At 42.7% G+C, this 12,131-nt stretch overlaps 1 protein-coding gene across 1 annotated transcript in view; it reads right to left on the reverse strand.

Annotated features, from left to right (window-relative positions):
- The window catches only part of nom1 (nucleolar protein with MIF4G domain 1), an 87,266-nt gene that overhangs the window by 16,618 nt on the left and 58,517 nt on the right, over positions 1–12,131 (reverse strand). The window contains exon 7 of the mRNA XM_070881634.1: positions 243–404. Within this exon, the coding sequence (XP_070737735.1) occupies positions 243–404 (162 nt within the window). The remainder of the gene's footprint in view (positions 1–242; positions 405–12,131) is intronic.

A 12,131-nucleotide genomic window follows, 5' to 3' on the forward strand; every position in this document is an offset into this window, starting at 1 on the left:
TTTTTCAATATGCAGAATGTCAAAGTAGATTACTTTGTTTTGCTCAACGGATAGGAATCCTACTGACACACGGAAGTATCATTTCATTAAGTAAAGATGCAAAACAAATGCTGGAATTAACTCAAATGCTTGTTTATACAGGGTTAAGGTAACCTAAGCCACACTGGTATAAAACGGGGGAATCAACAAAGCAAAATAATATTAATTGACTTCACCCTCACAATGGCAACTGATATGCTTACCTCTCCAACAACAATTTTTTGCTGCAGCTTAGTACTCGCTTGGTCAATCATGGGAGCGCCACTCCATGAAGACCCCACAATCCACCACCGCCCTATTTGGTCTGCTGTCAGTAGGTTTTCTAATGTTGCACGGAGCAGGAAGTCACCACGACTGTTATGAATCTGCAAAGGCATAATAAATGGCACATGAGCTTGTTTTCTTGCAATAATCAATGCATATTTTTAATCTTCAATCTAGGATTTTGATCCAGCAACAACGAAGGAACGGCGATATATGTCCAAGTCAAAATGATGCGCGAATTGGAGGTGCTGCCCTTTTGCTTCTATGTGGTGGAGGTCGTAGGATTAGGAAGTGGTACTGAAGAAACCATGGCAAGTTGTTGCAGTTCAGCCTGTAGATAGTACACATTGTAGCCATGGTAAATCGGTGGTAGAGGTCTAGGCTAGTGGACATGGTGCCAATCAAGCAGACGGCTTTGTCCTGGATGGTGCCGAGCTACATGAGGGTTGTTGCAGTGGCACACATCCAGGCAATGGAGTGTATTCCACTGCACTCCTGCATTTCAGGTGGTGGAGAGGTTTTGGGGAGTCAGGAGGTGAGCTACTCACAGCAGAATAGCCAGAACTCAGACATGCTCCAGTAGCCACAGCATTTATGTGCCAGTTGAGTTTCTGGTCCCCAGGATGTTGATTGTGGGGGACCTGACAATGGTAATGCCACTGAATGGCAAAGGGAGGTGGTTAGGCACTCTCTTGTTGGAGATGATCATTGCTTGGCACTTGTTTGGCGCAAGTTTTAATTGTCACTTATCAGTCCAAGCCTTGATGTTGCCCAGGTCTTGTTGGATATGGGAATGGACTGCTTCATTATATGAGGAATTACAAATAGAGCTGAACATTGCAATCATCAGTGAATAGCTCCACTTCTGACCTTATGATGGCGGCGGAGGGGGGTGGGGGGAAGATAGAGATTGATGAAGTAGCTGAAGGTAGTGGGGGCTAGGACACTGCCCCGAGACTCTTGCAGTTGTAACTGAATGGGGCGGAGATGATTGGCCTCCAACTACCTCAACCATCTTCCCTTTGTGCGAGGTATGACTCCAACCACTGGAACAATTTCTCCGATTGATTTCAGTTTTACCAGAGCTCCTTGGTGCCACACGTGATTGAATGCTGCCTTGATGTAAAAAGTCAGTCAGTCTCACCTCTTGTCTTAAATTAAACCTGTGTCCATGTTTAGACCAAGGCTGTGATGAGGTATGGATGTCAAGGGATATGGAACAAAGGTGGTTAAGTCGAGTCGAGTACAGATCAGCCATGATCTAATTGACGGAACAGGCTTGAGGAGCTAACTGGCCTACTGCTGTTCCTATGCCAGTGTTGCAGCTGTACTGGAACAGCTTGGGTGGAGGTATGGCTAGTTCTGTAGCACGGGTCTTTAGCACAACATCCAGGATGCTGTCGGGGCCTGCAGCCTTTGCTGTGCCCACTGCACTCAGTCGTTTCTGAATATCACATGGAGTGAATCAAATTGGCTGAAATTAGTCATCTTTGCTCTTTGACGACATCATCTGAAAACACAGCGTCAGTTTCCACATGTATGCTGATGACACCCAGCGCTACCCCATTACCACTTCTTTCGACCCCTCTAAGGTCTCTAAATTGTCAGACTGTTTGTCCAACATCCAGCTCTGGATGAGCAGAAACTTTCTCCAATTAAATATTGAGAAGTCCGAAGTCCTTCAGCCCACAACCCCTCCCAGAGATGTCTGCGCTCCTCTAATTCTGCCTTCTTGAGCATCCCCGATTATAATCGCTCAACCATTGGTGGCCCTGCCTTTCGTTGCCTAGGCCTCAAGCTCGAATTCCCTGCCTAAACCACTCCTCTCTATCCTCCTTTAAAACGCTCCTTAAAACCTACTTCTTTGACCAAGCTTTTGGTCACCTGTCCTAGTTTCTCCTTATATGGGTTGGTGTCAAATTTGTCTCTCATAATACTCGTGAAGCGCCTTGGGATGTTTCACTATGTTAAAGGCACTATATAAATATCAAGTTGTTGTTTGATGGTGGAGAGCTGAAAGAAAGCAGAGAACCCTCCAGTCTGCATTTCTGGCTGAGGATGGTTGGAAATGCTTCAGTATTTTAATTGGATTCTTATCATGAATCAGAATACCCTAAAGCAACTGATTTAGATTAAAAATTAAACTATCAACATGGATTGCAAGTACAATAGAATAATTTTCATTTATATAGAGTATTTCATAACCTTAGGACATACCAAATTGCTGCACAGCCAATGAAGTACTTTTTTGTTTTAAACTGGTGTAATGTAGGAAAATGCCATAGCCAATTGTCACACAGTAATGAGATAAATGACCAGATTATCTGTATTAGTGACTGTAATGTATGCACCCGTGATGATGCTCACAGGTTTGTGGAGCTGTTGCATTGTGAGTGGCTTAGCTAGTCACATGATTTTCACAAGACTCACTAAAACCCCAGTCAGTTGGGTATAGGTCATCCACGATGAGGTATGCAGTGGTGAGCCTAATGGATGAACTGGTAATGTGTAGTGTGATTGTTAAACCTTTTTTAATAAACCAATTAGTTCTTAACAGTAATGTGTTGCTATGAATTCTTAAGCAAATACATTACAGTGACGTTTATTGGTAGTACAACAATGGAACCCCTTGCTCTCCCTAGAATAGTGCCATGGGATCGTTTATGATAAACTGAGGGGGAAAACGGGGCCTCGGTTTAGCTTCTCATCTGAAAGACGGCACCTTTGACAGTGCAGTGCTCCCTCAGCAACTGCCCTCAAGTTACTGGAGTGGGCCTTGAACTCCCAACCTTCTGACTTGGCGGCGAGAGTGCTACCACTGTGCCAAGGCTGAAACCTAAACGTTGTTCAGCCCTGCACTGCAAATTACTGAAGCATACATGATCAAAAAGCTCTGAATTACAAGATTCTTACTGGTCTGCACTAGGAATTAGTCAAATTGGAAATCTTTAATTAACTTTGCTCATGGACAACTTAAAAAAAAATTTGAGTACACCTCAGCAGCTGAGATGAAATTCAATGGCCAGCGTTAATTTAAAAAAAAATAAAGGTCAATCCCCTCAGATATGTTCCCAAACATCGAGCAGTGATTTTATTTTACAATGTTGCTGACCTCAATAGTAGCCATTTCCATCACTGAGTATGGCTGCTTAACTTTAGGTAGCAATTGCACCTACAATTATTTTTGGTACCCACCCTACCCATCCCCGCCGTTTGGACATCTGTCACAAATCGACTTAATCCATGTTCACTACACACAAAATTATATTTATATATAATGATGCATCAGTATCACATTAACATAACCCCAATTTAGTTAGTTTTAATCACAAGAAATTTCTAATTTCTTACATGTTCTTATATTTTCTACTGTTGGAAGATTATTTCCGTTAAATCTACTTTTGGTGCACTTTTTACATCTTCCTACAAAAACAAAAAGCTGTTTCCTTTCATTACACTGATCTGGCTTTGCAAAATGCAACAGAGTTGCATTAAGTGAGACCAGATGTTCTACTGAACCAAATTTTCCATTTTACTTACAACTGAAATAATAAAGTTGGGAAAAAAACATCAGATCACAGACTGTTTATTTTTCAGCCTATAAAGCAAATTTTGCCTGGAAGTGCAGTAGCAATAAAACACATATCATCTGAAGTGGTCTTGTAATGGTCCTTTTAACTGTAAAGCAAACATTCTCGTTAACAACCTTTGTTACGCCAAAGACACATTTACAGTCTGGATATAAAAACAAATTCACTTTTCGAAGAGGATAACATTAACCTTTCCATCAGTGTAATGTACAGATATGGTTCAACAAGATTTTGTGCAATCAGTCTTTTCTGCTTCTATGAATCTCTCAATGTAGTGTACATGTAGTGAAGAGTAGATAAGGGTCAACAAACTATTTAACTATATACTGACATAAGTTTTGTGTTTGAAGCGTAATGCTTAATTCATAGCAGCTGACTTGTGTGTCATAACTAGCGCCTTGCTATACTATAATTGTGAATTTAAAAGCAATACAAAAAATAAACAAATAAATCCGAACACAAATAAAAATGTCATAATATTCAAGTTCCTCTACTTTTAAAAGTTTTATCATTTAGTGCATTAACCTCTCCTCATTCTTCCTCCCAAAATTTAACATCTCATATTCCTCCGCATCAAACTTCATCTGACAGGGCTACAGGGAAAGGGCGGAGGAGTGAGACTAGCTGAGAGTTGGCACGGGCTCGACGGGCCAAATGGCCGCCTTCGGTACTGTAACCATTCTATGATCTGTCTATTCAATCTGCTAACTTGTCTCCATTCACTTGAAGGCACAAAGTGATCTTCAGAGTTAACCACATTCCCTATTTTTGTGCTGTCTCAAAAATATAATCTTGTGCCCCCACATCAGAGTCCAGATCTATATATAAAATATGAAAAAAGTGAGAAGAGTAATGGTACCAACATTGACCATAATGTATATCCTTCCACTCCAAAAAACATGCATTAACCACTAAAACGAAGGAGTGATTTGCACAGAGTGTCTTAACCGGAGTGCACTTAACCAGAGTGTTTTAGTAGGGAATTTGGAAAATGGGAATTTGTGATAAGTACTGGTAAGTATAAGCTGTAAATAATGAACTTTAGTTCAACATCTTGATTTAAACCTAGAATTTAAAAAACTGTAGTCAACAAAAGGGAGGGGGTGAGGGAAAAAGAGCAGAATAGAAATGAGGTAGTGATCGGGGACTCTATAATTAGGGGGATAGATAGTGTTCTCTGCAGCCAAGAACGAGAATCCCGAAGGGTGTGTTGCCTACCTGGTGCCAGGGTAAGGGATATCTCACAGCGGCTGGAAAGGAACTTGGTAAGGGAGGGGGTAAATCCAGTTGTCGTGGTCCATGTTGGAACAAATGACATAGGCAGGTTCAGGGAGGAGGTCCTGCTTAAAGAGGGCTCCAAATTAAAAAGCAGGATCTTGAGTGTAATAATGGATTATTGCCCGAGCCATGTGCAAATTGGCATAGAAGCAGATAGATCAGGAGAATTAACACGTGGCTGAAGGTCTGGTGTGGGAAAGAGGAGTTCCTTTTCATGGGGCATTGGCACCAGTTCTGGTGGGACGGGCTCCACCTGAACCAGGATGGGACCAGTGTCCCAGTGGAAAGGGTAAATAGGAAGGTGGCAAAAGACTTTAAACTAGTAAGATGGGGGGAGGGATGTACAAAAAATGTAACCAGCCTAAATATAAACAAAACTGAAAAAGAGAGCATAGGAAAGAATATAGTAAGGGAGGACAATGATGGCAAGGGAATAAATAGAGTTTATAGAAGGATAAACATAAAGTGAGAGGAAATCCTATTAAAATGGGTTAAACTGTCTGTACAGCAATGCACACAATGTCTGAAATAAAACAGGGTTTCATGTGTTGCGAGGAGCCAAACATAGGGATTACTGAGATGTGTCTAGAGAAAAATCAGGACTGGGAATTAAACATTGCAGGGTATAACATATTTAGAAAAGATAGAGGGAAAAAGGGGAGGTGGAGTAGCTGTACTGATTAGGGTTAACATAATGGCAGTAAAAAAAAGTGACGCAGCTATCAGCAAGACAAAAACAGAATCCATATGATCAGATAAAAGATAACAAAGGACCAATTACACTAAAGACCACCTAATAGTGGAAGGGAGGTGAAGGAAGAAATATGCAGACAAATTAGGGAAATGAGTAAAAAACATAGAATAATAATTATGGGTGATTTCAACTACCCCGATATCAATTGGATAGAAGAGGTAAGTAAATGGGATAAGGGAATGGAGTTCCTTCAATGTGCACAGGACTCTTTTCTAACCCAATATGTAAAAAGCCCAAGGGAAGATTCGTTATTGGATCTAGTAATGGGGAATGAACCAGAGCAGATGAGAGAAATAAAAGTTGTGGAACATCTAAGCAATAGTGACCATAATATAATACGCTTAAGATGATAATTGAGAAGGACACAAGTATGATGAAAACCAGGGAAATAGATTTTGAGGGGCTGAGAATAGAACTTGGGAAAATAAAATGGGCAACAATATTGACAAAAAACGCGTTGGAACAGCAATGGGAAACATTTAAAACGGTGTTCAGAGTGCAGGAACAATATATTCTGCTAAAAGGAAACAAACTAAACACTAATGAGACTCCATGGATGAATAAAGCCATAAGGGGCAATTGAGGGTTAAGTACATAGACAGCAGGGGAGTGCATGATAAAGGAGAATACAAAAAGATTAGGAAAGAAGGCAAAAAATTAATTAGGAAGGCAAGAGCAAGTTTTATTTATATAGCGCCTTTAAAACAGTAAAACGTCTCAAGGCGCTTCACAGCAGTATCAGACAAATCAGATATATTTGACACTGAGCCACCACATAAGAAGAAATTAGCGCATGTGACCAAAACTTGGTCATAGAAACATGGGGCCCAAGTTTCCACACGATAAAAAACGGGCGCCCCTCCGAGCTGGGCGCCTAAAACGGCGCCTAAAAAAAACCTCGCAATTCTGGAGTGTTCTGCAGCTCCTTGTCTGCCTGGCGTGGCGCCCAGGGGGGGCGGAGCCTACACTCACGCCGATTTTGTAAGTGGGAGGGGGCGGGTACTATTTAAATTAGTTTTTTTCCTGCCGGCAACGCTGCGCGTGCGCGTTGGAGCGTTCGCGCATGCTCAGTGTGAAATAAACATTGGCACTCGGCCATTTTTGTAGTTCTTTGTAGCTGTTTAATTTTTGAAAATTTTTTAATAAAAGCACATTGCCATCAGCACTTGCAGCCTTCTCACTGTCTCCTTCCCCCCTCCCCCGCGGGAACGAAACGGCTGTTTAATTCCCCCCCTCCCCTCTGCGGGAACGAAATGGCTGTTTCCTTCTCCCCCCCCCGCGGGAACGAATGCCTGCAGCATTCTCCGTGCCTGAAGCACTTTCACACAGGTAGGAAGATGGTTTATTTAATCTTTTCTTTGCTTATAAATGTTTATTCAGGTTGGATTTATTTGTATAATATTTGTAGAAGTATAAATAAGGATTTATTGTAGAATTTAATGACTTCCCTTCCCCCCCCCCTCTCCCCCTCACCTCGTTCTGGACGCCTAATTTGTAACCTGCGCCTGATTTTTTAATGTGTAGAACAGGTTTTTTCAGTTCTACAAAAATCTTCACTTGCTCCATTCTAAGTTAGTTTGGAGTACGTTTTCACTGTGGAAACTTTGAAATCAGGCGTCAGTGGCCGGACACGCCCCCTTTTGAAGAAAAAATTCTGTTCCAAAGTAGAACTGTTCTACCTGACTAGAACTGCAGAAAACAAAATGTAGAGAATTGCGATTTCTAAGATAGTCCGTTCTCCACCAGTTGCTCCTAAAAATCAGGTGCAAATCATGTGGAAACTTGGGCCCATAGAAAATAGGTTCAGGAGTCGGCCATTTGGCCCTTTGAGCCTGCACCACCATTCAATAAGATCATGGCTGATAATTCACCTCAGTACCCCTTTCCTGCTTTCTCTCCATACCCCCTGATCCCTTTAGCCGTAAGAGCCATATCTAACTCACTCTTAAATATATCCAACAAACTGGCATCAACAACTCTCTGCGGTAGAGAATTCTACAGGTTAACAACTCTGAGTGAAGAAGTTTCTCCTCATCTCAGTCCTAAATGGCTTACCCCTTATCCTTAGACTGCGTCCCCTGGTTCTGGACTTCCCTAACATCGGGAACATTCTTCCTGCATCTAACCTGTCCAGTCCAGTCAGAATTTTATATGTTTCTATGGGATCCCCTCTCATCCTTCTAAACTCCAGTGAATACAGGCCCAGTCGATCCAGTCTCTCCTCATATGTCAGTCCTGCCATCCTGGGAATCAGTCTGGTGAACCTTCGCTGCACTCCCTCAATAGCAAGAACGTCCTTCCTCAGATTAGGAGACCAAAACTGAACACAATATTCCAGGTGAGGCCTCACCATGACCCTGCACAACTGCAGTAAGACCTCCCTGCTCCTATACTCAAATCCCCTAGCTATGAAGGCCAACATGCCATTTGCCTTCTTCACCGCCTGCTGTACCTGCATGCCAACTTTCAATGACTGATGTATCATGACACCCAGGTCTCATTGCATCTCCCCTTTTCCTAATCTGCCACCATTCAGATAATATTCTGCCTTCATGTTTTTGCCATCAAAGTGGATAACCTTACCTTTATCCACATTATATTGCATCTGCCATGCATTTGCCCACTCACCTAACCTGTCCAAATCACCCTGCAGCCTCTTAGCGTCCTCCTCACAGCTCACACAGCCACCCAGCTTAGTGTCATCTGCAAACTTGCAGATATTACACTCAATTCCTTCATCTAAATCATTGATGTATATTGTAAAGAGCTGGGGTCCCAGCACTGAGCCCTGCAGCACTCCACTAGTCACTGCCTGCCATTCTGAAAAGGACTCATTTATCTCGACTTTCTGCTTCCTGTCTGCCAACCAGTTCTCTATCCCCTTCAATACCAATACCATGTGCTTTAATTTTGCACACCAATCTCTTGTGTGGGACCTTGTCAAAAGCCTTTTGAAAGTCCAAATACACTACATCCACTGGTTCTCCTTTGTCCACTCTACTAGAAACATCCTCAAAAAATTCTAGAAGATTTGTCAAGCATGATTTCCCTTTCATAAATCTATGCTGACTTGGACCGATCCTGTCACTGCTTTCCAAATGCGCTGCTATTTCATCTTTAATAATTGATTCCAACATTTTCCTCACTACTGATGTCAGGCTAACCGGTCTATAATTCCCCATTTTCTCTCTCCCTCCTTTCTTAAAAATTGGTGTTACATTAGCTACCCTCCAGTCGATAGGAATTGATCCAGAGTCGATCGAGGTAGGAAAGAGAGGTAAAGAGGCAGAGAAGTTTAGGGAGGGAGTTCCAGAGCATAAGGCCTAAGCAGCTGAAGGCACGACCACCGATGGTTGAGCAGTTATAATCAGGGTCGCTCAAGAGGGCAGAATTTGAGGAGCGCATACATCTCGTGGTGTTGTGAGGCTGAAATAGATTGCAGAGATAGCGAGGGGCAAGGCCATGGAGGGATTTGTAAACAAGGATGAGAATTTTGAAATCGAGGTGTTGTTTAACCGGGAGCCAATGTAGGTCAGCGAGCACAGGGGTGATGAGTGATCGTGACTTGGTGTGGGTTCGGACATGGGCAAAGAGGAACTATGAAATTAAATTATCAAGGAACATAATTTTCGTAAAATACGTAAAATATTTTTCAGGCACATCAATAAAAAAAAGGAAGATTGGGATGGGAATAGGGTCATTAAGGGATAGACAGAATAAGACCACAGGTAACGATAGAAAGATGGCAGAAATATTAAATAATTATTTTGCTTCAGTATTTATCAGGGAGATAGAACCTATGACATAACATTGGATGAGATTAGTGATGAGCTAAGTGCATTTCAAATTAAAAAAGGAATATATTAAATAAACTAATCAAACTCAAAAGAGGATAAATAAAACCCCTGGTCTGGATGGATTGCATCTATGCATTTTAAAAGCGCTAAGGAAGAGATAGCAGAGGCCTTACTACACATATTTAATAATTCATTAGAAAAAGGTGCAGTGCCAGAGGACTGGTGGATAGCTAACGTAATACCTATATTTAAGAAGGGGGATAGAACATGTCCAGGGAATTACAGGCCAGTCAGCTTAACATCGATGGTAGGAAAAATAATGGAATTCCTGCTAAAGGAGAAAATAGAATATCTAGAAACCAAAAATATAATGAATAGGCAACATGAATGTCAAAAGGGAAAGTCTTGCTTGATCAACCCCATTGAATTTTTTGAAGAGGTAACAGAGAGAGTAGACAATGGTAATACAGTAGATGTAATTTATCTAGATTTTCAAAAGGCCTTCGATAAGGTACCCCATAAATCGACTGATGAACAAGGTCAGAGAATGTGAAGCAGAATGGATTGCTAGCTGGCTTCAAGATAGAAAGCAGAGAGTAGGGGTAAAAGGTAGTTATTCACAGTGGCAGAAGGTGGGTAGTAGTGTTCCACAAGGATCACAGTTCACAATTTATATGAACGATATTGGGCTCAATTTTCCCCAGTGATTTGCGCCGTTTTTTGGCGCATGGCACTTTTTTTGGTGCAAGTTAAAAAATTAAAGTTTCCTCAAGGAATATGCACCAGTGTAACTCGGTTAGTTACGATTTTATTAGGTTAGGGTTTTTTTTTGCGTCATAGGGGGCGTAACATGATGTCTGCGCCAGTTTTTGTCAATTATGTAAGTTTGCCCCAAAAATATTTCTTTCAGGTCGGCGTATGTGACCACCCCCGAAAAACATTCTGGTGAGTTAAGAAAAACCAACGCGCAATGAAAAGTTGGCACAGAAAGACACCATTGTTTTTCAGCCAAGTTTTGGAGGGAGTCAAGAGCACTTAAATATGCGTAATAAAGATTAATTTTTTTTTTTACATTGTAATGCAGTAAATGGAAGTTTGATGGAATTCTGTAAGTCTGCATTTTTTTTCAACTGAAACGCCACCAGTGAACGTCTGCAAACAGGGCTCCAGGGTTGGCCGGAAGAATCAGTCGCGCGCCCGGACACAGGGGCTTGGCTGCAAAAGAAGCCCGGGAGGGGAGGGGAAGGGGAAGGCTGTGGAGCGCATATGGAAGGCATCAGACGCCTGCATCACGCATCAAATCAAGCCCAGGTGGGTGGGCAGCTGTGGAAGGCATCAGAAGCCTGCACTACTCATCAAATCAAGCCTGTGTGGGTGGGGGGCTGTGGAAGGCATACGGAAGGCATCAGAAGCCTGCTCTACCCATCAAATGTAGCCCGGGGGGTTGGGGGGCTCCCGATCACTACGCCTGCTCAGATGTGGGTGTGGTCCATACAGATCTTGTGAGGAGAACAAAGAACCTTGTCCTGCCTGCCGTTTTGAGCTTTTTGCAAATGTAAAATTTAAGCATGGGGGCAATACTGACAATGACATACCTTGTGCAAGCCTTTTGCATGATGGTGCTGCGGAGGAGACAATTGATTCAACATCATTGCACGAGGAACCTCAGAGCCTGTAGGGTGCTGGGCAGGAGGCCTTACCCAGGTTGGGTATATCGAGACAAGCGTTTGTACCTGCACCCGAGTGATGCAGATTGCGTCAGAAGGCTGCGCTTCCGCAAAGAAGTTATAACTGAGATCTGAGAGTTAGTAAAAGCAGACCCGAAACCTCTGTCAGTTGAGGTGAAGGTTGCAGCTGCACTTTCATTCTATGCATCTGGATCATTCCAAGCTACAATTGGTGATGTGTGCACCATTTCTCAACATGCAACACGTCTGTATTCGGTAGCTGACTGCTGCACTATATGCTCGGAGGAATGACTACATAAAGTTCCCCAATACCGCCCAGGCAATGTGTTACAGGGCTGTGGGCTTCTCCGGGATTGCTGGCTTCCCAAAGATACAGGGCTGCATTGATTGTACGCACATCGCCTTGCAAGCACCTTTGGAGGATCCAGATATACAGGAACAGAAAAGGCTTCCAACTCCATGAATGTGCAGCTCGTTGGTCACATGATTCACATCATGTCAGTTGATGCAAGATATCCTGGGAGTACCCACAATGCGTTCATCCTACGCGAGAGTGTTATATCTGCCATGTTTCAGCAGCAGCCAGAAGAGCAGAGCTGGCTACAGTGAGACAAAGGGTATAGCCTCGCCACCTGGCTCTTGATGCCCCTACGCGTAACCCGGAGAGAAGGTGACCGGGAATACAACATGTCGCACATTGCGATGCGCAGCATAAGAGAGA

Source organism: Pristiophorus japonicus, chromosome 5 (assembly GCF_044704955.1).
Source record: "Pristiophorus japonicus isolate sPriJap1 chromosome 5, sPriJap1.hap1, whole genome shotgun sequence".
Lineage (NCBI taxonomy): Eukaryota > Metazoa > Chordata > Chondrichthyes > Pristiophoridae > Pristiophorus > Pristiophorus japonicus.